The sequence below is a fragment of the Mytilus galloprovincialis genome, chromosome 1, assembly GCF_965363235.1.
Source record: "Mytilus galloprovincialis chromosome 1, xbMytGall1.hap1.1, whole genome shotgun sequence".
Classification (NCBI taxonomy): Eukaryota; Metazoa; Mollusca; class Bivalvia; order Mytilida; family Mytilidae; genus Mytilus; species Mytilus galloprovincialis.
The window spans coordinates 69684734-69711380 of record NC_134838.1 but is presented as its reverse complement, the minus strand read 5'-3'; the positions used below and the strand labels follow the sequence as shown (position 1 = coordinate 69711380).

General features: G+C 31.3%; 2 protein-coding genes across 5 annotated transcripts in view; one reads left to right on the top strand and one right to left on the bottom strand.

Annotated features, from left to right (window-relative positions):
* Positions 1-12867, bottom strand: part of LOC143082719 (plexin-A4-like) — a 104417-nt gene extending 91550 nt beyond the window's left edge. For both annotated transcript variants that reach the window (XM_076258553.1, XM_076258560.1), the window contains exons 1-3: positions 12711-12867; positions 7029-8159; positions 6213-6401 (exon numbers count right to left, since the gene is read on the bottom strand). In XM_076258553.1, the coding sequence (XP_076114668.1) occupies positions 6213-6401; positions 7029-8144 (1305 nt within the window). In that variant the 5' untranslated portion in view covers positions 8145-8159; positions 12711-12867. The remainder of the gene's footprint in view (positions 1-6212; positions 6402-7028; positions 8160-12710) is intronic.
* LOC143082734 (hepatocyte growth factor receptor-like) overlaps positions 12829-26647 on the top strand; it is a 73907-nt gene continuing 60088 nt past the window's right edge. For 2 of the 3 annotated variants that reach the window (XM_076258588.1, XM_076258571.1), the window contains exons 1-2: positions 12849-12894; positions 24474-24513. The gene's annotated coding sequence lies outside the window, so the exon portion shown is untranslated. Of the gene's footprint in view, positions 12895-24473; positions 24514-26647 lie in introns of all 3 variants that reach the window. The other variant, XM_076258579.1, reaches the window with a different exon arrangement.

Below are 26647 nucleotides of genomic sequence, written 5' to 3'. Positions count from 1 at the left end.
TTTTCCTTTCTAATTGTTTCACATTTTGTTTTCTCGGGTCCTATAGAAGTTGATCATTGGTTGAAGTGTGACATGATATTGTTTAAATACTTGTTCCTGTGTTTGGGGGGATAGTTGTTGCATTGACAATCATACTACATATCCTTTTTTTTATTTATTTTTGGGGGATAGTTGTTGCATTGACAATCATACTACATATCCTTTTTTTTATTTATTTTTGGGGGATAGTTGTTGCATTGACAATCATACTACATATCCTTTTTTTTATTTATTTTTGGGGGATAGTTGTTGCATTGACAATCATACTACATATCCTTTTTTTTATTTATTTATTTTCATTTTTTAGTAAAAATAAAAACGGTATGTACATACATGTAGATATAGAAAGATGTGGTGTATGGTAAATAGGTAATATAAACAAAATGTACTAAGCACATGCCAGCATACATTCTCAGGATTCTGCCAGAAATATATTTTCATAATTAACTTTATTATTTGTCAACTATTTGGTCTCACATATAGTCAGTACAGAATTTAGGACAGAAAGTCACAGCACAAAATGTCATGGACAAAATGTCACAGCACAAAAAGTCTCAGTTTATATACCTTGTTATATCTTATTTTTTTAGATGAGATTGTCAAAATGTTAATACTAATCTGAAATTTTTTCCAAACTGTCTCATATTTTTTTTCATTGGACAGAAATCTCTGTTTATCAATTAGATGATCTTAACAGTCTTCCCTACAACTCAAACTCATATTTATATGATTTCTAATTTTCATTTATTTCACAATAAAAAGAAATGAAGGGTAAATCAATGAGACAGCTACTAAGCCTAACAACACAAAATAAAAGATCTAGATCGAAGATGTCTTTATACAGTCTGTAAGTGTACAATATGTGTCCTGTTCTAAATCGTCAAAAGTCTAGACTAATTCAAGAGAGACTCTCCAAAATCTGCTGTCAACGCCAAATTCCCTAAAGGACCGAAAAAATACAATGATATAACCACTGATGAGGTTACTGATTCATAACTAGTAAATAAAAAAAAACATGAGGGTTAAACGAAATCAGAAGTCTATCCTCCTCTTTTTGTACTTAAAATTATTTCTATCCAAGCAATAACTGACTTTTCTAAAAACAAAATAAATGCACCAGACTTTATTCCCCAGTAGCAGTTGTTTCAAAAACAAACAATAACTTGGGTCTAAAAAAATCTTCAACAAGCTGTTTCTCATTATAAAACATTGTATATAAATGGCCTTGTATTAATCCTCTATCAATCTATTTGATTGGTTGACTGTCCCCTGAGGCCCCACATGTCAATTCTAAGATGCTTTAGTGTAATTACAAGGCCCTAACTTAAACAAATACTTAGATACACTACATAGATAAGAGATAAAAATCATATCAAACCTGCTATTAATATTACATCTAAAAAAACATCTGAAGGTAGTTATTGACCCATTCAGTTATTTTTTAATTATAACACTGTATTTATGAAATGTTTGCAATCTTGTGGGATTTATCTCCGATTTGGTACAAATACTAGCAACAGGTTCGAAAAAACATTACTAGAATTCCAATCTTTGATATGAATACATTTACATCATCAAGATCTCTTAGCATACAAACATAAGTATGTACGGTAATGTTTTGGTAAAATGCAATCTGCCACAGTAATAAGTTTTTGCAAAGTTCACAGTGGGATATATACACTCAGTCAGTCACTGTAGAAATTCTAAAGAAGGTCAAAGCACACATCAGGGGGGTTACAAAAAATTATTATTAAAGTAGAGATTTACATTGAAGTTTGACTAATATTAAAGTCAGAGCATGGAAGTATTATATAGACAATAGTCAATATAATACTTCCATGGTCAGAGCGTCATGACCCCAAATAACCCCCACTGAGACTTCCTTGCTATGCAAATTATCTTAGGGAGAGCTGAGGTCTTATTCAGCAATGAATATTACAAACTAGAGGCTCTAAAGAGCCTGTGTCGCTCACCTTGGTCTATGTGCATATTAAACAAAGGAGTCACAAATGGATTCATGACAAAATTGTATTTTGGTGATGGTGATGTGTTTGAAGTTCTTACTTTACTGAACATTCTTGCTTCTTACAATTATATCTATAATGAACTTTGCCCATTAGTAACAGAGAAAAATATTTGGTAAAAATTTACATAAATTTACCAAATTAATGAAAATTGTTAAAAATTGACTATAAAGGGCAATAACTCCTTAAGGGGTCAATTGACCATTTAGGTCATGTGGACTTATTTGTAGATCTTACTTTGATGAACATTATCGCTGTTTACAGTTTATCGCTATCTATAATAGTATTCAAGATAATAACCAAAAACAGCAAAATTTCTTTAAAAATTACCAATTGGAGGGCAGCAACCCAACAACGGGTTGTCCAATTCATTTGAATATTTCAGGGCAGATATATATTGACTTGATTAACAATTTAACTCCTTGTCAGATTTCCTCTAAATGATTTGGTTTCAGAGTTATAAGCAAAAAACTACATTTTACCCCTGTTCTATTTTTAGCCGTGGTGGCCATCTTGGTTGGATGGCCAGGTCATCGGACACATTTTTCAAACAAAGTACCTCAAAGATGATTGTGGTTTAAGTTTGAATTAATTTGGCCCAGTAGTTTCAGAGGAGAAGATTTTTGTAAAAGATAACTAAGATTTACGAAAAATGGTTAAAAATTGACTATAAAGGGCAATAACTCCTAAAGGGGTCAACTGACCATTCCGGTCATGTTGACTTATTTGTAAATCTAACTTTGCTGAACATTATTGCTGTTTACAGTTTATCTCTATCTATAATAATATTCAAGATAATAACCAAAAACGGCAAAATTTCCTCAAAATTACCAATTCAGGGGCAGCAACCCAACAACAGGTTGACCGATTCATCTGAAAATTTCAGGGCAGATAGATCTTGACCTGATAAACATTTTTACCCCACATCAGATTTCCTCTAAATGCTTTGGTTTTTGAGTTATAAGCCAAAAACTGCATTTTACCCCTATGTTCTATTTTTAGCCGTGGCGGCCATCTTGGTTGGTTGACCGGGTCACGCCACACATTTTTTAAACTAGATACCCCAAAGATGATTGTGGCCAAGTTTGGATTAATTTGGCCCAGTAGTTTCAGAGGAGAAGATTTTTGTAAAAGATTACTTAGATTTATGAAAAATGGTTAAAAATTGACTATAAAGGGCAATAACTCCTAAAGGGGTCAACTGACCATTTCGGTCATGTTGACTTATTTGTAAATCTAACTTTGCTGAACATTATTGCTGTTTACAGTTTATCTCTATCTATAATAATATTCAAGATAATAACCAAAAACAGCAAAATTTCCTCAAAATGACCAATTCAGGGGCAGCAACCCAACAACGGGTTGACCGATTCATCTGAAAATTTCAGGGCAGATAGATCTTGACCTGATAAACATATTTACCCCTGTCAGATTTCCTCTAAATGCTTTGGTTTTTGAGTTATAAGCCAAAAACTGCATTTTACCCCTATGTTCTATTTTTAGCCGTGGCGGCCATTTTGGTTGGTTGACCGGGTCACGCCACACATTTTTTAAACTAGATACCCCAATGATGATTGTGGCCAAGTTTGGTTCAATTTGGCCCAGTAGTTTCAGAGGAGAAGATTTTTGTAAAAGTTAACGACGACGGACGACAGACGACGGACGACGACGACGACGACGACGGACGCCGGACGCAAAGTGATGGGAAAAGCTCACTTGGCCCTTCGGGCCAGGTGAGCTAAAAATATGTGAATGAATATCAGAAAATGTATGTTCAGATGGTAAAACTATCATTATTATTATGACAAACAGATCTAGACTTAGCCCACTTTCTGGCGATACATTCCAAAGGCTTTTATTTCAGACATTTTGAGTTGAGTGCACTTTTTTTAATTGTTGCAGCATGTAAATCAATCTACAGATGACAGTTTAAAGGTCATTTTTTAATGGCGGCAAGATGTAACTCAATACTACTTTAGAGATTTATGAAATGATAAACCTTGGTAATGTAGTGTTGAAAAAAGTTTCCAACATTTTACCAAAATTTCTTTTGATACAAATCCAAGCTAAACACAAATATTTGAAGGGCAAAAAAATACATAAAAAAATATAGCCATGATATCAATATTGAGAGATATTTTTCGGTTAATTTTGAATGGTGGAAAAAGGTGTGTTAGCAGGTAAACACACAGGTAGGTCATGTTTGTATACACTTCAGAGTTCATTGAAGCACTTCAGGTCAATGTCTGAACTATATGAATAGCTTTATAAAAAATCCTCTCAGCGTGTCACTGGTTTGTATGGCTATAATATTTGGGCTTTTGTTCCTTTAGCCCACAATACAGACTGTGTCACTTATATCAATGATTTAACTATACAATATTTTAAGTATGCTGTAAAACTGGCTTTAAATTACTAAAGTACAATTTATGTTAATGCACTAGATTTAGTTTTCACAATGTGCACATGGTTCAGAAGGAAGTTAAAGTGAAACAGTAGAAAAAAAGAATTAAGTTTATTTTGCCTTAAATTTTTATGGGATTGTTTTCACTGCTGAAAAAAATAGGGGGAGGTCTCAATTATCAAAGGGGTAATAGGTTTTAACTATCAGAAAGGAGACACATCAGCATTAACCTCTTACATTTCAGCATAAGCAATGATAAGCAGCTGTTTTGAATCTTAACACATTTACCAAATACTAATCAAAAAATAATTTCATATTTCCCCGTTCAATCATAATCACTAACATTTAATTATTCATTGCATCATATTTTTTAAAATAAATTCAAACTCTATGGTCACATCCCATAAATCATTCAAAAAAGGTAGAAATCTGTTCACAATAAAACTTAATGAAACAGTTTTGCATGAAAAATTCTGAATGTAACTGTACCTAATGCACCCGGAATATCTATGTACATAACAAAACTGGTAAAAAGGACGATATCATTTTATTACTGAAATTATACATATGAATATTCCTTGGTTCAGTAGATTTCTACTAGCATGATTAGTGTATGCAAATACATGTATAGATAAGCAAGCGTTGTTTGTATTCCTAATTGTGTCAAGGCTTCCTAGATACATCTACATTTATTCTTATCACCTTTGAATCATCCTAAAGTGCCAGTACATTTTTTTCTTGAAGAGGAAGATTGCAACACAGATGTTTTTGAAGGTTAACCTGTCTTTATTTGAAGATCCTGCAGACATAAACTGCCTGTCATTAAAGGTGGTACCTAACACTACAGGGAGATAACTCTGTAAAGTCAGCTAAACGTTTTAATAACGTTGGGTTGTAAATGGAATATTAAGCTTCTCAATTATCAAAATTGGTGTTTGTCAAACTGCTATATACCAGTGTTATTTTTCTGACAAAAACGGTTGGTTCAAAATTTTTGAATTTTTTATATTTTTGTTAAAGGGTCAAAGTAAATAATTTGACAAAATTTTATGAAAATTAAACGAGCCAAATCAATTTTGGTGAAAGTGTTGGGTACCACCTGAAATTATGCAGTATTAGCTGAAGGCCGAAAGCAAAATTTAGTCAGTATTTTTAAGGTCTATCTATTAGTAACATCAAAATAAACTGATTTTAGGTTACTGTGGATTCATTTATTTTCGTGGGTACCAATTTTCGTGGATTGAGGAAAACTTGCATAGTCATGGATATTTAATTTGTGGTTTTGGCAATGTCTGCATACATTCCTTTAGAATATTTATCATTCGTTGAATATTTAAATTCATGGTTCCACTGGCACTGTACCCACGAAATCCACAAAAGTGAGTACCCAACAAAATATAATGAATCAACAGAATATGACCGTCTGCTCAAATAAAGTCAATTGTACTCTTTTTGTTTGTTTGTTTGTTTGTTTGTTTGTTTGTTTGTTTGTTTGTTTGTGTCTACCACCACTTTCAGTGACTTTCAGGGCTCTAACCCCCACATCATGGCAGCCAGTTTTTATTGACTGAAAAGCCAGAGTATCAAAATAGAACCAACAACCTTCTGAACAAAAGTTACAATCCTCAACAATTAAGATTTCAATTGAAATCACATGCCATGAGGGACTTCAAACTCAAGAGAGGTGACTAAAGTCTTGACCACTGACACCAACATCAAATTTCCAATATTCATATATTTCTTACCTTTAAAATATGTCCATTTTGTGTACCAATAAAGGCTATTGTGTAATCATATGTAACAGCAACTGTTATTGCTGACACCTTTGTTTTCAGCGTCAGGGCTGCACTCGCTATAATTGGATGTTCCCCATCTATGGGATAATTGAAATCCAGTTCTCTGCAGTAATCCAAAGTAATCTGTTTAATAAAACCCTGCAGTACAGATAAGAAAAAAAGTTCAACAAAAAATCAAAATATGCACTGCCTTTTATATACATGTACCAGTATATACTGCAAATCAACATTTATGATAATCTTCTTATGTATATACAATGTATGCTTTAATTGATCTTTTTGACTCTGATGAATAAGACTTTATAACCACTTCTGCGTGAGTATTCATTAAAAATTAACAGACACTGTTTGGCAGCCTCCAACCTGTCCATAGACCGGCACAGTACATTCCAAAAACAATAAACAATATATTTTTTTCTCGAAAATACATTTTTGATAGATCAATTTTTAGCATCATGTTCATGTATTGCACTATAAAGTATTAATGTCAGACCCACAGACCAGTAAACATAATGCCCCTCTACTATCGTAGGTAGAAATTAAAAAGGATATACTAATTTTTCTTTCTTCAAACCGAAATATGAAGTGATTCTTGAACTGTATTTTGCAAATGTATCATGCATGTCATACATGTCAGTTTTCTTCCAAAGGCATTACAACAGCATGGTAAAATTATCATAAATGTGGTGCTTTAATTTTTGGGGAATGGTGCCAGGAAGAACACTGAAACATAGGAAGATTCTACAAAGTAATGTGATAGCTTACTTCTGCTTTCTGGCATTGCGTTCTATCTACAATGTGATCAGGTCCTATTCTTGCAGTTCCATTAAAACAATTTTTAACATTTTCAATAAATTTTGACTTGATTGCTTCTAATTGGTAAATGCAGACAGCTGTATCATTCAAAGCTTCAGTTGAATGTGCTTTGCCTATGGAAAATGTAGCAAAGAGAACGTCCTTTGACATAGTTATGCCCAAAGCTTCAGCTAACAATTTCCCAGGTTTAGCTTTGCGGGCTGCCTGCAGTAAATTATATTTAGCTCCATTATGCTCACAGACTAGTTCAACCTCTGTATAAGAATAAAGTTTTTCATCATTTTGACAGACACGAATTAACTTTGAGATGTATTTTTCTGATGAAGTGCTCTTTCTCTGCACAGTCGCCATATAACTGAAAGAATCTGATGAGAAACCATATATGTAATTCACTAAAAAGGTATGGCGATGAGTTCCTTCAACGAATTTTGAGGACTTCACAAAATCACCTTTATAAGCTATATCAAGCGTGTTAATATTCCTAGTACAAAATGCCGGAATATCATCTCTTATGAATTTATAACCAGAAGTTGTATAAGTTGTTCCAACATACATTACGTTTGGCTGTGCAAGCTTACCATCTTCTGCCGGACCAGGTGCTATGAAAGCAACAGTACTGGCTGTTGCATTATTTGCAACTACGTACTTATTTTTAGAAGAGTCATTATCAAATTTAGTAATGTCTGACAAATGGTATTTTTTACATGAACCTTGGAAGAGACTTGAACAAGCGATGAGCCTTTTTCCTCGGTCGTCAATCATGAGAGCTTTGCTGTAACTATCCGTCATCTTTTTGGTTTTACACAAGTTCAATTCGTGTGGAAAACAATTTATATCATCAAGCCTTGGTCCAGTACTTATGGACTGTAGCACTGTAAAATTTTCATTTAATTGTATAATTCTATTGACTCCAGCAACATAAATAAGGCCTGTAGCTTTATCTTTGATCATGTGTCGAAAAGGCTCTTTGGAGTTAGGATTTGGATAAGTATCTTTAATGAAAGTCAATTCTGCAGCCGCAAAAACTACCAGGTGTAGTGTCACCAGTAAAATCTCCATTTTCATCTTTCTTTTTCAAGTCTGAAATTAAAAAAACATATGTATCAATAGCTTAAATAAATGATAAATAATTCAACAATAAGACAGTATAAAAATATTTTACAATATATATTTAATTATTTATTTATGTACTACAAAATATGCTTATAATGACAAAGAACAACTATAAAAGTGCTGTTCCCTTGCTTTTTATGTGTTCTTTTTGCTGTGTATATACAAATGTACTGTTTTTTTGTCATGGATCAGGATGGATGCCCCATATCCTTTGTTTTTCTATTATATACTGTCCTCATAAATAATCAGTAAAAAATCAAAATGTCTTTCTACAGAAAGATGGAAAGACCAATTTATATTTGAAATATTCTAATTGGTTTTGAGTAAACTCATCCTAAGACATACCAGTCAAAAATATTGGATGGACTTACATGTACAGGTACCTTTTTCACAAATGTGATAAATTAAATATACATAAGCAAGAGCATAACCAGATATTCGTTATATATACTGTGGATTTTTTGTAATTTGTTGGATACCTCCCCCCCCCTATATTTTACCAAAAAAAAACAGAATCTGGTGGTAACAACTGATGTTATTTTTCTACTTTCATTTTATGGACATAGTAGCTAGTGGTATAAATAACTGGTAATTGTTCAAATTACTTCTTTCATCTTAATGTGTTATTTCTAAAGCTTACTACTTTCATTTTTAAAAGTTTTGAATAGACTGTTATTAGCTTTACATCATTAAATTGGCAAATATTTCATGCATATTCACCTTGTTATCAAATTATGATGTTGTGATAATACATTATGAAAGTTCATTTTTTGTTGCCTGATAATTTTCAAGTTATTCCTCAAGGAAATTTACTGATTCTTTTTCATCCACCAATTCAATAACCCTGACAAACATTCTCTGATATGATGTACGATATAAATGTCTAAACAGATTTTTTTTCTGCTTGTAGATTCAATTAGTCTATGTAGATACAATTACATGAATGTAAGTACTATGTATGAGTTTTGCTCATTGTTCAAAGTCGTAAACAGTAATCTATCCCACATAAATATACATTTGTACTTCTATGTTATTTGGTTTCTGGTTGAGAGTTGTCTTATTCATCATAACACATCTTCTTATATTTATATATATCGTCAATTGCATTAATAACAATGAATTCTACAATATAGATTATACCTTGAACTTATAAGGCCAAATAAAAATATATATTTGTGTGGTTCCAGTAACCCTACCTTCCCTGCTTTTTCGGCTTAAAAATAGCCTACCCTAAAGATTTTATTGTCATTTTTCATTAAGCACTGTTTAAGTCAGAATGTTGCTTCCATAGACTCAATGTAAAAAAAAAAAACGTAAAATAAAAACAAATCCCTACCTACCTACCCGAACTTTTTTTTAGATGTAACTGGAACCACACATACTTTTTTATTTGGCCTAATAGTAATACATTGAATATCTATTAGTCCCAGAATATACACCATCAGTTGCATACAAAACAACATATTCTGCAATACACATTACAATAATTTGTGTAAATTCCTTATAAGGTCTAAAGCTAAAAATAAATCCTTGAAATTCCCTTTCCAAATTGATTACCCCATATCTGTTAAATCAGGTGTATAAATCTCAGGTAATATATGATGCAACCTGTAATAACACTGTAAATCACAGGTAAAACAATCAGGTGTGGACATACAAAGTGTCACCTACCTACTCATTATAAATAATGACCATCATCAAAACTGACAAGCTTGTTTGAGGTACACAAAATTTACTGCTTTTGATATTTTATTTATCTCTGTACATGTATTTGTGATGTTGCCCATAAAAAAATTCCAAATATTTCTTTTCGTCATATCTTACAGTAAAAATAAGACATATGCAATTCAACTCAGTTTATAACCTTCAACAGAAGCTTAATTCCTACCTTCATAATATATGATGATATATATACAAAACTAATATGAATCAGGCTCTACACTACATACCAATCTAAAAAGTTGTGATTATACAAAACTAATATGAATCAGGCTCTACACTACATACCAATCTAAAAAGTTGTGATTATACAAAACTAATATGAATCAGGCTCTACACTACATACCAATCTAAAAAGTTGTGATTATACAAAACTAATATGAATCAGGCTCTACACTACATACCAATCTAAAAATTTGTGATTATACAAAACTAATATGAATCAGGCTCTACACTACATACCAATCTAAAAAGTTGTGATTATACAAAACTAATATGAATCAGGCTCTACACTACATACCAATCTAAAAAGTTGTGATTATACAAAACTAATATGAATCAGGCTCTACACTACATACCAATCTAAAAAGTTGTGATTATACAAAACTAATATGAATCAGGCTCTACACTACATACCAATCTAAAAAGTTGTGCATTTCCAATGCAAAGTCAACTACAGACTGAATCAAGATCATTAAACACGTTAAATACAAGAAACCCTCTAAGTGCTAATAAGTAAATGTCAGATGAAGCGACTAGAATAAAAGAAAAACCTGTGAGCAGTCTCTAATAATAAAGTTTGTACCCAATATTATATCAATTCTTTAACAGGCCCATCAATTATTCCTTAATTATTTTTACATAAAATCCAAATCAATTGAGTTCTAAGCATTATGTGCCTCAAGCATTTCAAATAATTTGAAAAAACTAATAAAAAACTTATTGAAAATGTCTACCTACATATCATGATATATATACCAAAACTTTGAGATAAGATTTGTATGAAAAGAAAAGACAGACTTACAATTCATAGTGTTAGTCAACAGAGTACTTTTTGTAATTTGTGTCAGACCACAACTTTTATAACAAAATGAAATGAATACTATTTTGCTTTGATCATAATTTAGTTGTATAAGAACATTTTTTTTTCTGTTGAAAGGATTTTATGTTAGTGACACAGACAAAATAATGTAGTGTACTTGCTTGACTTGTTAGTTAATTTAATTAGAATTTAAAAGGGTTATAAAAAAAAACAAAGAATTTCTACATTGTACAATGTTGTACAATTTAGCAAAAGTATTTTTTGTCATGTACCTGTTTTTCAGTAACATATATATAACAGGGAAATCTTGAACGTTTTTTCATGGTTGTAATTTCTTTTTAGTGTATACAGATTAATCTGTGCCTGTCTACATGTATTTCTCATGAAGATAATTTTACATATTAGTTGGATGTGATGTTATCAGTTGCTGTTCTGGGGATACCAGAAACTTGAGTGTAAATTAACCCCATTCCAAAGGCTTGCAATTATGTAATTTTATTTGTTAACTGTAATTATACAATAACAATATCTAATTACTGGAATTAAAGATCTATATATATGTATCTTATCTTGGGAATAAACATGTGGATTTGATTGCATAGTTTGTCAATATACAAATATACATGTATAATGTAGAGAAAGATGACCATCTACATGTATAATATTAAAATAGTTTAGCAAAAAACTTAAAATATGCACATGTACCGATAGATTGGAAATATATTAGTTGAAAAATCTGATTTGATGTGTATATTACATTTTGAAAAAAATATTTGGATCAGCTACCAGATAAACTTTTGCTTTGTTATCAAAATGTATTGGTTTTTTTCTCAGTTATAATTTAACATTTAAAACATTTGGACATGGCTTTTTAAAACATAATGGTTTACTTATAATACTTCAATCTAATAAAATCAAATCTTAGCTACACCTACAGAATCCCAGGGTTTCGGATGTGAATTATATTGATTATCTCATAGAAACTCAATATACATGTAGTAATTATTATTAAACTAATGCTTATATAATATGTGCTAATCAAGAGTTATTTTCGTCATTACTTTAAGAAGCACCGCTGTACCAGTACATATATTTTAATATCAAACTAACTGAAAAACAGTAAAACAATAAAAGAAGCCGAATTCTAAAAAACTATTTGAGATTTTTTAAAGACATGTAAAATTATGATTTTGAATGTTACTAACACTCAAAAAACCTGGGACATACTGTATATTGACTGTCCCAGGAAAAAACTATTTTCTCTTTAAAAAATCATTTCACAACTTTTTGGAAATAATTCTGAAAAACCGAAGCTTAACATAGTTTATTAAAAGACTTATACAACCCCTCAATATTTCCTAAATAAACATGATAAATCATAGTTTCTGACTTATCAAGGTTCATGACTTCCAAAAAAATAATATCACTTTCTTTTCCAAGTCTACGATCTTGACAACAAATTGAACAATAAAAAAAATCATGTACTATTTAATAATATACTTAACTGATATTGAAAGATAAACTCCTACACATTATATGAACATCCACATTTTATGACTTAATTATTCACAGTCACATTCCTTTTGAACAGTAATAAATATCGTAATCCACTTTAAATTTACCGGATGCCTTTTACCGAATTTTTTGTCAATGAACTTACCTGCCCCGCTTTTGTCGACAATTTTTAATAAAATCCATGTATAAAAAAATCCTCACATTTTGAATGTGTGATAAAGAATATCCATTTAATTACTTACCATTACTATGTATGTGTGTTTACCACTACAATTCAAATAAAATAAACTTTTTAGGCTCCTGTTATTTTCGTGTTTATTTTTCTTGCTCTTTTTAGCACTTGCGCAGCAGAACCGGAAGTAGCATGGTGTTCTATCGAGGTCAGTAGTCTCTTTGTTTGCTTTGTTTGTTGTTTGTAAGCATCAGGTATATGGCGGTAACATTTAAACGTTTAATGCACTACTTGATTTTTTAAAACTAAATAATTGAAGTATAAGCTACTGATTAAACAGGACGCATCCATGTTCGCGAAAAAAAATTTCTAAAAGATCTTTTACTAGATGTGAGACAGTGTCATGTCTTTTTGAAAGATACTTCATTACTTGGAAAGCAAAAAAGAATGTCAATATAAAATTTAGGAAGACTTTATATTGATTTGAACTGGCATTTTTTTTTGAAATATTGAAGTGATTGTTACTACATGATTAAATTTTGACAGATTGAACTTTATGCATTTAGGAAGGTGACAACCTTGTTTATGAGTGCCTGTGTTTGTCGGAATTGGACAAATGATTTGTATACAAATCCTTGATTGGAATAAATAATTGAAAAATTATAAGGTCTACTTATGGTACCAGCCTACCCGGTAACACTTGCCTAACAATACTGAGGTTGTGAGTTCCAGTCCTGCACATGCAACCTTATTTGACTACGATTGTTAGCTTTTCAATAGACAATCTACCGTTCTCTACTAATAAAACTTGACTACCAAGAAATAGCATATTTGTGCTGAAAGTGGCATAAAATACCAATCAACCAATCAATATTGAATTTTATAAGCTAGTTTACCCTTCAAAAATGCAGCCAAGGGAAATAAGTCAAACTCTAATTAAGTTCATCTTATAGAAAATAAACAAATGCTATAAAGGGGCATTAGCTGTCAAATTCTATTTCTCTATTTACAATAAGTCTAAATTAAGCAATTAACAATGCTGGACCTGATTAAATGAATCATCATTTCATGTAACAGTGTTCCAGCTAGGATTTTAAAAGGGCAGGGTGCCAATCCTGAAAAAGGGCATGACAATATGAAAAGGGCATGTTTTAAACAAATAAAACGATGTCTTTCACAAGTTGTTTATGGTTTTCAACTTTCTGTCATTATGTTTTCTCCATTACACTACTGTAAACATTGCAAATTGTGCCCAAGTTCTTCAAAGATCATTGCCGACTGGACATGACCGATTTTATTTGAATGAATTAATGTTGATGATCATTAATGACCCATCCAATAAACGAATTACCTATAACAACAGATTATGACACCAGTTGTAACCGTTGATTAACTTGGGGTCGTAAACAAAGTCAAACTTTTCGCCTGGTAAAATTTAGTAATTAGCGGATCATATCAATACGAACAAAATAATATACAATCGATCTTCAAAAAAGGCTGGGCACCCTGGAAACTAAAAAGGGCACAGGGTGGTACTCGGGAAAGGGCAGGCGCTGCCCCCTCTGAAAACGGCCTAGCTGGAACACTGTGTAATTTTAGGGACCCTGCATAATTTACTATTGAGGGGCCTTCGTGGCCAATGGTCTAAGTAGTTCTACTTCTGTTATCACTAGCCAGTCAACACTGAGGTTGTGAGTTTGAACCCTGGTCCTGTGGGTGCACTCGACTCCAATCTTAATTAACTATGGTTATCAGTTTTCCTATCGCAGGTCAGTGGTTTCATTGAGTCAGATATGACCTCTGAAGACTGCTGACAGTCATATAGCCAGATATAAATATAAACTTTTAATGACCATGTGGATTTGGACTATTCTAGGATAGGTCTGTTTGATTTCAAATTATAGGTTAAAAAAAATTGTAATTTGCATTTTTTCCTGTACATGTATAAGAATTATTTTTTGATCGAATACCTCAACCAAATGCTTAATCCTTTGTTTACACTCTCAATGTTGACATTCTTTAACATGGTTTTAGTAGAGTCAATTATTTTGACCAGGATTTAGAACTATTTGAAAAATAAAGTCTCAGACTCTCCTCAACAAATGGCAGTTGTTTGATTTAACATGTCAATCATGACGGTACAAATGTACATGTATGACAAATAAATAAAACACAGTATGAAAACTTGTGACTGAGCAGCAAGAATCCAACCAAAAAACAGATAGTAATATATTTTTATTTGCAGTTAAAGACAGTTAAAGAGATCATTATTTTGAATATGTGTAAAAAATATGCCATAAATCTGCTCCGTTTCTACTTCATTTAATTGTAAACTTAACTCCTAATTATCAAAGCTAAATTTCAAGTTGATAGCCAATTTAATTTCCTAATTGAAATCTGTTAGAATACAAAAATGTACATGACTTTTAAAAGTCTAATTTTGAAGCTGTTTACATGTAATTAATGATTATCTATAAATTGAAGGAAAAACCATAGGGAATTCCAAATTAGAATGTGTTTTTAAAGGTAAAGGTAGAATCAATATCGAATTTATTTGTATCATTTACATGTAACAGCCTAACAGGCTATTATTTGAACTTGGAATTATTTTTAATTATGGAATTTGCATAATTTCTTGTGTTCAAATTTTTTTTATAAATTCCATGTTTATTTTGTATTATGATCTTTTGAGTGGTTAATAACACTTTCCATACAATGTATTTTGGTTAGATAGTGTTGTGCGAGGCACAGTACATTCTATTGAAAATATACTATTTTCTTTGTAATAGAAAGTGTTGTGCGCAGCACAGAACATTTCAGTACAGAATAATCATGGAATTTATTAAAAATTTCAATAACAAGAAATCAAGCAAATTCCATAGTTAAAAATAATTCCAAGTTCAAATAATAGACTGTTATGTATAATCATGAATAGAAAATACATTGTATAAATCTTGTTCAAGATAAAAGTCTATTAGAGACAGCATATTAATAATAAATGAAGCAAATTAGTTTTTTTTTTTCATATAGATCTAATATTGAATGTCTATACATTGTATTTGATTTATTATTTATGATACTAGTTGACTAGAAATATCATTCATTTCGTCCTATCATGACATGGTACTCATTTTGGAAATGCATGCATAATAAATAATAGATATCATTGCAGACTGCAGTGGCGGATCCAGGTGGAGGTGTTCCGGAGGTTGGAACCTCCCCTTTTTTTTGGCCGATCAATGCATTTGAATGGGAGCATATAGTTGGAACCCCCCCTTTACTCTGGGTTGGGAATCCCCCCTTTTTAAAATGGCTGGATCCGCCACTGGACTACAATATCAAAATCATACACAAGATACATTGAATGTTGAAATTGGTCATGACCATTTAAATTTTGGAGTTGTTTCCCTTTCAATAGAAAAACAACAATGACTACATAACTTTAGAACTATTAGACAAGTAAAATATCAGACTCTCCACTACAAATGACAGTTGTTTGTTTCAACATGTCAATCATGACAGTACATAAAACGTTCTAGTATATATACATGAACATGTATTTGAATGCAAAAAAAGACTTTTTAATTGTGTTTTTTTTCTATGATAGTCTTAAAGGCAACCACAGTTATCTCCCCTTGTAGACTTGAAGGCAACCCCAGTTGTCTCCCCTTAGAAAAGAAATATTGTATTCAGTAATTTCCTCATTTGAATTATTACAAATATTTGTTTTTATCAATTGCGGTCTTGCTTTTTATAATATAACATTTTTTGGATGTGTATATATTTATATGTTTGTTTAATAAATTTTTAAATATTCTGTACTTAAAAGAGCTTGAATCACTTAAAAATTAATTAAAAGAAATTCTGTGTAATTGGGAATGAGACCGATATCAATCAACATAGTAAAATTGAAAAAAGGATATTTAGGGATCAACTTTTGGTCCTCAATGACAGATTAGTGTCCATACCAAATCAGTGCCTTTTAGCATTTTGGTAATGTGATGCTATCTGAATTGGGTTTCTTATAAGATACATGTAGTGTTATGAATGTGATGCTATAAATTTTAGAATCATGGTATTCCAAATTCCCCTGTTTACCAGGATGCTAAATAAAGTGTCTGGAGAGAACACTGCCAAATGTTAAGCTCTAAAAAGATCTTCAGAAGTCTTATCCAATTGTTTTTGAGTTCAATGTAGATTATCAAAATGGAATAGTTTAATCATTTTAATATTGGTAGGCATAACATTTACAAAAATCTCTTATTTTTAGTAGACTATAACTTCCCCTAAATGGTTGATCAGATTTTTATCAGCAAGTGGTTCATTTGATCTGCATAATCAATGGTCAAAATTCAATTATGACCTCAAATTTTCTAGCTCATCTCTGAATGCTCTCTTGTAATGTCTAGTACAGTCTGGTATTGTCACATGCAAAAAATACATCTTTTTCCAAATCTTTGAAAAAGAATGATAAATTTTGTCACCATTTCATGCAGTAATCATTAAAGTTTCCATCCCTATTCAAGTGCAAAATTATAATTTTTCATTCTCTAATCATGTCAGAGTTAATATTGACAAACATACAATACAAATCCTTTACGTCAATTTGTTATACATCAGTAACATGTATCCTTCTTCAGGGACAAAAACAAAATGATAAGACACTATATATTAGTACTTATTTTTACTTTTCCAAACTTTAATGTATATGAAATTCAAGTTATGTACATAGTTTTCAGTTAAAAGTTTACATTTCTTCATGTACATGTACTTTAATTTTTTTAATCTAGAGTTATCTCCCATCTCACAATCTACAAAATTCAAGTTTCTTTTTTTTTTAGTAGAAAACCTCCAGATATTCATATGGATACAGTATACATTTACGATCTTGCAAAATTTACACCCATGGATCTAAATGACACTTAAAGTCTTGACTATTTCACCCTACCTGATATACTTTCCTTTTAAAGACTTTATAAAAAAAAATGCTGACAGAAAAATTAATCCATTTTTTTACCTCAATTATTGTTCTGTTTATAAAGAACCACACATTTTGTAAATATCAATTTTATTATGCCCTCTTCTGTTGTTTCCGTTCTCTAATTTCAGTTTGACTCAACCAAAACTTTTACACAATACTGATTTCCACAAAACACAGATCAAGTTTAATATTTTTGTGAAGTCATTTTAATTGTTCTAGAGTTATGCCCCTTTACAAATGAAAAAAATGTTTAATTTTTGCATTTCCTTTTTCTAACTTAAGTTTGCATCAACCAAATTTTATGAAACTTATACACAATAATTATTACCACAAAACTCAAGTTAAAATTTGGGTAAGGTAACTTTTACTGTTCTTTCCCACATGTGATTTATAACAATAACTTAAAATATTTAAATCTAAATTACAAAAAAACACAACCAAATACTATAGAAACAATTACCAATGCATGAACTTGATATAATATATCAGCAGATTTAAGACTAAACACCATCTGATTAATTAAGGAGGCTCGCGGGTACAAGATTTTCAGAAAAAAATTAAACATTTATTTTTCATAACAAATTCTATTAATTACCTTTAGTAGTTGTATACTTTATCATATGATACAAAAATCATTCCAAAAAATTAATTAGTGTTGGCCCCAGGTGACTTTTAAAATGGAGATATCATTGAAAAAGCTCCAACTTATCTCCCTTTGGTGCAAAAATGCAATTTTTTGTCATTAAAATTGAAATATCTTTTTTAACTCATTGATGACCTATATTTTTTGTTGTTGTTTTCGAATAAGCTGTACATAACTAAGTAATTGTAAAATTTTATCGATTTCTGTAATTTAGTTCTTTTTTTATTTCGATATTACCGCTATTTCGCCAATTATTTCAACAGAAAAAAAGGACATTTACAAAAATGTATGCTTCTTTCAAAGGCAGATTGTGAGTGTAAATGAACGGTGACCCCATTTTTTTATTTCTTTTTTCTATTAAGTATAAGATAAAGTTCATTTATAGAAAAAAATAGCGAAATCCTATATTAAATAAAAAATTTGATTAAGACCGGCAAGCCTCCTTAACTGAAATTTCATCGAAGACTGCAGACAGACTTATGACCTGTTATAAACATAAATATAAATATAAAGAGACCAACAGAAACATGTAATTATGTAATGATGATTGTTCTAGGTCTGTTTGATTTCATTTTAAATGTTAATCATGGTTTTACCTGTATGTGAATGATTCTGGGACCAATCTGTCAATGAAATGTTATTATCTGGTGGCTTTTCAATGTCAACTTTCTTTTCTCTTAAATAAGTGAACACAGTCAACATGCACAACCCAGGATCAAGTAGGCATGTTCAAAATACGTATTTAATGATATGATTGAATAAAGTTTAAATGACAAAATGCACTTAGATATATAAGAGATTAATATTAGTTGGGGAAACACATGATTTTTACCTCAGGCTAAAAAAAAAATATATGTCTGTTTACGGTACCTGACCGTCCCTATTTTTTTTAGCGCTGACCCTAAGTCATTTTATTTTTGTCGTAAAATAAACTGAACTTGTGTCAAAAGTGAAGTTAGTGTTGCCAAAAATATAAATTAATTGTGTGATACATCCCAATGTTCACAATTGTGAATACGATAGCTGTTTTAAGGAAATTCGCGACTCGTGTGATGAAGTTACAACTTTGGCTCCATTTTTTCCAACCAATAAGAAAGGGAAATAATCCAATCATTAAAAATTTAGGTAAACTCGGCCCATGATCAACTCGGTCCACGACAAGACGAAATGGCATGACACAAAATTATGTCACAAAAAAATAAAATGAAAAAATAAAATGAAATGAAAATACCAACCTACCTACCCTATTTTTTAAAGCGTGTAACCTTAAACAGACATATATATTATTTGTCCTCACCTTGTATCTTTTGCTTTCATTTGGCATCCTTTGTTGTTGTCTATTGCACACTTTGTTCAAACATCTTTTATAAGTTATAATTAGAATCAAAGAAATTAAAGAAGGTGTGGAAGGAGTTGATTGAGGATTTTTTTTTACTCATTTCTTGCATTTTTGGCAATTTTATCATAAAAGCTATATTAAATGCTAAGGTATAATTGTATATGGTCAGTACATACATGACATAGTATCTACATATAAGTCAGTGTCACTGAAGATAGGAGTTTATGGAATGACAATTTTCATTTTTTTATGCTTTTTTTTTTGGTGAATGATCCTATTATAAGTTATAATAGGTAGAGATGAACGTAAACTACACACAAAAACAAAGAAGAATAATAAATCTACAAATAAGTCAACGTGACCTAAATTGTCAATCACCTCCTTATAGATATTATCTTGAGAACTATAATAGATAGTCACAGAAAGAGAGAAAACGTGTCATATCAGCAAAAAATATCAGCAGATATGATCTTCCAGTGCAAGCAATTAAAGTGACGGAAATTGTCAATTGACTCCCTTTTGTAGTGGTAGTGCTTGAATAACTAGAATATTTTTTTTTTTTACACTTGATGTTTTCCAATTAGATCTGAATAATTAGACCTGGTTGATTGACTTTGTGGATGGACTCCTTAGAAATAAAACTTGCTCATTGATGAAGGCTGTACAGTGACCTATAGCTGTTAATTTCTTTATCATTTGGTCTCATTAGTCATTCAATGTCAAACTTTAACACATCCTCTTTTTTATATCTAATATATAGTTCAATGGAAATTTTAGACCAATTTAAGGATATTTTTTTGCAATTTTTTTGAAGATAATATACATGTACAGTATAGATATACAGTGAAAATGAAAACTGCAAAAATATCTACCTGAAATTGAAGTGATTTTCTTTTGACTTTTTTTTGAAGATTTTGTCCTTAAAAGCATGATTTGCCTTTAATTCTATTAAAACAATCTGAATTGAACCTGATTATAATTTTGATTTGTGTGTGAAAGATGACTGCCAATATTTCTAATGATTTGAATGTTGCATATATGTGCCATATGCACAATTCAGGCTACTGGGAGCCTCTTGTTTTAGTTTGTTATGTATTACAATTTATTGTGGTATTCTTCTTCTTACTTGCTTTCCAATTTCCAGATATAATTTGTTGCTACTCTTGCCTAATATTCAAGTAATTCAAAGCCATTGTTATGATTTGTGGCTACTCTTGCCTAAGATTCCAGTGATATTGTTTGCCTTAAATAAGTGGAGAATAAAGGCTTTTTCCCCTGGAGAAGAATCCCAATTTGAAAATAAAATGGCTTAAAATTATTCCCAAAAAGACAACTTTTTTCCCAAACAGTGCAGTCTCAGTAGTAATTGTGCATAAATACAAACTGAAAAAAACACTCATTTAAACAATTTTCTTGCCTAAAATGACTATATGTGCACATTTGAGGGTCTATTTATATATAATCACTCACAAAATGGAGTTTTATTTTAAAGCAGAGTTTGACTCTTGAAAATGGGTCTGTAAATTAAAGTTTCAGTCAAATTTATGGTTTATTTTAAATTTCCCAATTTGATGAAAATGATGCATATTTTCCATATAAAAAAGGGTAGAGGTAGTTTTGAAAAAAAGCCAACAATATCACTGGATTCAATTAATTCAAAGCCCTGGGTAGCTATGATTTGTGGCTACTTTTGCTTAATATTCAAGTAATTCAAAGCCATTGTTATGATTTGTGGCTGCTCTTGTCAAATATTCAAGTAATTCAAAGCCATTGTTATGATTTATGGCTGCTCTTGCCCAATATTCAATTAATTCAAAGCTATTGTTATGATATGTGGCTGCTCTTGCCTAAGATTCAATTAATTCAAAGCCATTGTTATGATTTGTGGCTGCTCTTGCCTAATATTCAAGTAATTCAAAGCCATTGTTATGATTTGTGGCTACTCTTGCCTAATATTCAAGTAATTCAAAGCCATTGTTATGATTTGTGGCTACTCTTGCCTAATATTCAAGTAATTCAAAGCCATCGTTATGATTTGTGGCTGCTCTTGCCTAATATTCAAGTAATTCAAAGCCATTGTTATGATTTGTGGCTACTCTTGCCTAATATTCAAGTAATTCAAAGCCATTGTTATGATTTGTGGTTGCTCTTGCCTAATATTCAAGTAATTCAAAGCCATTGTTATGATTTGTGGCTACTCTTGCCTAATATTCAAGTAATTCAAAGCCATCGTTATGATTTGTGGCTGCTCTTGCCTAATATTCAAGTAATTCAAAGCCATCGTTATGATTTGTGGCTACTCTTGCCTAATATTCAAGTAATTCAAAGCCATTGTTATGATTTGTGACTGCTCTTGCCTAATATTCAAGTAATTCAAAACCATTGTTATGATTTGTGGCTACTCTTGCCTAATATTCAAGTAATTCAAAGCCATCGTTATGATTTGTGGCTGCTCTTGCCTAATATTCAAGTAATTCAAAGCCATTGTTATGATTTGTGGCTACTCTTGCCTAATATTCAAGTAATTCAAAGCCATTGTTATGATTTGTGGCTGCTCTTGCCTAATATTCAAGTAATTCAAAGCCATCGTTATGATTTGTGGCTACTCTTGCCTAATATTCAAGTAATTCAAAGCCATCGTTATGATTTGTGGCTGCTCTTGCCTAATATTCAAGTAATTCAAAGCCATCGTTATGATTTTTGGCTACTCTTGCCTAATATTCAAGTAATTCAAAGCCATCGTTATGATTTGTGGCTACTCTTGCCTAATATTCAAGTAATTCAAAGCCATTGTTATGATTTGTGGCTACTCTTGCCTAATATTCAAGTAATTCAAAGCCATTGTGATGATTTGTGGCTGCTCTTGCCTAATATTCAATTAATTCAAAGCCATCGTTATGATTTGTGGCTGCTCTTGCCTAATATTCAAGTAATTCAAAGCCATTGTTATGATTTGTGGTTGCTCTTGCCTAATATTCAAGTAATTCAAAGCCATTGTTATGATTTGTGGCTGCTCTTGCCTAATATTCAAGTAATTCAAAGCCATCGTTATGATTTGTGGCTGCTCTTGCCTAATATTCAAGTAATTCAAAGCCATCGTTATGATTTGTGGCTACTCTTGCCTAATATTCAAGTAATTCAAAGCCATTGTTATGATTTGTGACTGCTCTTGCCTAATATTCAAGTAATTCAAAACCTTTGTTATGATTTGTGGCTACTCTTGCCTAATATTCAAGTAATTCAAAGCCATCGTTATGATTTGTGGCTGCTCTTGCCTAATATTCAAGTAATTCAAAGCCATTGTTATGATTTGTGGCTACTCTTGCCTAATATTCAAGTAATTCAAAGCCATTGTTATGATTTGTGGCTGCTCTTGCCTAATATTCAAGTAATTCAAAGCCATCGTTATGATTTGTGGCTACTCTTGCCTAATATTCAAGTAATTCAAAGCCATCGTTATGATTTGTGGCTGCTCTTGCCTAATATTCAAGTAATTCAAAGCCATTGTTATGATTTTTGGCTACTCTTGCCTAATATTCAAGTAATTCAAAGCCATCGTTATGATTTGTGGCTACTCTTGCCTAATATTCAAGTAATTCAAAGCCATTGTTATGATTTGTGGCTACTCTTGCCTAATATTCAAGTAATTCAAAGCCATTGTTATGATTTGTGGCTGCTCTTGCCTAATATTCAATTAATTCAAAGCCATCGTTATGATTTGTGGCTGCTCTTGCCTAATATTCAAGTAATTCAAAGCCATTGTTATGATTTGTGGCTGCTCTTGCCCAATCTTCAATTAATTCAAAGCCATTGTTATGATTTGTTGCTACTCTTGCCTAATATTCAAGTAATTCAAAGCCATTGTTATGATTTGTGGCTACTCTTGCCTAAGATTCAATTAGATTGAAGATGATATTTCTGGAGAACCTTTATTGTTATTGGAATCAATCACTTTACCTTCCACTGAGGTTATTCTCTCTATCTTTCTCAGGGGCGGATCCAGCCATTTTTAAAAATGTGGGGTCTTAACCGAGGATAAAGGGGGTTCCAACCATGGCATAGGCGGATCCAGCTCCCCCCTTTTTATGCCCCACCTATGATGGTAGAGGGGCATTATGTTTTCTGGTCTGTGTCTCCGTTCCTTCGTTCGTTCGTTCGTTCATGCGTCCGTTTGCTTCAGGTTAAAGTTTCTGGTCAAGGTAGTTTTTGATGAAGTTAAAGTTTTATCAACTTGAAACTTAGTACACATGTTCCCTATGATTTGATCTTTCTAATTTTAATTCCAAATTAAAGTTTTGACCCCAATTTCACGGTCCACTGAACATAGAAAATGATAATGCGAGTGGGGCATCCGTGTACTATGGACACATTCTTGTTGGATGAAAAATTTGGTTGATTATACATATATAGGGAATCACTGAAGCATGTACTGTACAAATCCTTGTTTTAAGTAAAATCCCCTTTTCACTTTAATGATGAAATGACTCAAATTTGCTTTTACTGAATCTCATGAAATCTTTACATAACAATCAGATCAATACTGTGTCAATGCTATGACAAATTGTGAAGTTGTTATGGAGGAAAAAGTGATACAACATGTAATATTTATGACATGCATTTACTCAACAACTGCTTTAATGTTGCATGGCTCAAAATCTGGTTTAACCTTGAAGGATAAAAGTAATGTTTTTATGTAAAAGATGAACAAGGAGAAATGCCATTATTTTGATATAAAAATCCTGTTATTTTTATTAAAAGCGATCACATTGTCATACTTGAATTTAGCGGGACAGCTTCTCAATAAACAATTATATTTTATCTCTTTTTTAAAGGGAGTTACTAATTTAAAGTATTATTTATTTATTTGCAGATGTTTATTGTTAATCGACTGAGAAGATTGTCACCCTAAGGTAAGGTGCAACAATAAATTAATAACAACAATAATCAATACTAGCGCCCCAGACTCTTGTATGACTAATATCATGATTCATTTCATATTGGAAACAAATCCGGGTGAGTTAAATAATACTTTTTTTCCACATAAAAATAAATTTCCATACAATTATTCTTTAAATTATTGATTTGTATCTGAGATACTGCTTTTAGGAATAAATATAATTTTTAAAAAATCTAAAAATATTAGAGGAAAACAAATAATATTTTTGTATTTTGATATAAGTTTCAATTGATGAAAGTTTCAATGGATGAATTCTGTTTCCAGTACAATCGTAGCCTTTCTGAGTTATATATATCTGATTGTTAATGTAACATTTTTGAATATATATTATTAATAAGACGTTATGACAAAAAGCTCTTTGATGTATTTTAAATTACACCAGGATTTGCACTTTTAATGGAAATATGAGTAAAAAAATCAAGAATTATAGGGTTCATGTCACTGTGACATTGTATTGAAATAATAGGGTCAAGAAATTAATATTATGTTGTGGTTTTTCATACTATTACAAGTGTAATCCAAAAGAAAAAATGTGGTTGTCTCATTGACAATCACACAAGCTCTTACTTTTATACTGAATATAAACACAATGCTTTCCTGTGTGACAAAAATAAATCCTGTTTCAAGACACAAGAGAGAGATATAAATAAGTAATCCTGAAATTTTCTAGCTGCAATCATCATTTATTGTACAGACACTTCAGGTTCTCTACTATTGACTATATAATGAACTCTTTCTAATGTGTTAATGCATATATAATGTATATATCTTCTTTTACTCAGAATAACTAGATTTTTTACCTTCAGAAATTCAGCGGCGGATCCAGCCATTTTAAAAAGGGGGGTTCCTAACCCAGAGTAAAGGGGGAGGGTGTCCAACTATATGTTCTCATTCACATGCAAAGATCGTCCAAAAAAGGAGGGTTTCAACCCCTGGAACCAACCCCTCCTCCTGTATCCGCCTCTGGAAATCAGAGCATGTTTTAATGTTATATATGAAGATATACATCTACCAAAAATTATAGTACAATGTAAAATGTACTACTTTGACTCGAAATTGAAATTCTTGCATTTTTTATATAATATAATGTATATGAATTCAGCTTGTCTACCCAAAGAAATAAACACAGTTTCATTTTTCAACCCATACTTTTTTACACCTTAATTTTACACTTAACAGAGAGCATAACACTTTTGATTTAGATGATGTAGATATAAGAGAGTAAGTCATATGTACCTATTGCTGTCAATGTCAAAATAATTAATGTCCAATCTAAGATGTTTCTGTTACACTGGTAACCATCTGGGATAAGTTTTCTCCTTGTATCAAAAGATATCATCAAAAAGCACAAAGTAGATTGAATGTTAGAATTCCTTTGTACATAGACATCTGATATGATATCAGAAATTTCATCTTATAATAGTGTTAACAATAAGGCCATTATTAAAAAAAAATCATATTTGCTGATACACATTTTTTTTTTGGAGCGGGAAGGTAGTTATAGGGGACAAGGTTTATATTCTATGTTCAAACTAAAAAAAAAAAAATTGTGAGAAGAAAAATTACAAAAATACTGAACTACAAAGAAAATTAAGAAAAAAAGTTAAATAACAAAAATAGTTATTCTGAATATATACCATTTAAATAGGAAATTCAAAATTGCAAATTCAAAAACTCAAACACATCCAATGATTCCAAAACAACTTTCATATTTCTGACTTGATACAAGCATTTCCTAATGTTGAAAATAGTGGATTAAACCTGATTTTATAGCTAGCTAAACCTCTCACTTATATGATAAACACACAAAGTTCCATTATACATTGTATATAGATTCTAGAATTAGAGAAATATATTTACAACTCTTTAACAAGATGAAAGGAAATAGCTTCTCTCTGTAGAAATCCAAGGTTGGGATGTTTTTATTCAATTCTTATAATTATTTATTTATGCTCCAACCATATAATTATACCCCCTTTAAAAAAAGGGGAGTATACTGTTTCACCTCTGTCTGTCCATCCATTTGTCGGTCCGTCCGTCCCTCCATCTGTCAGTCTGCTCATCAGTCCGTCTGTCCCATGAATATT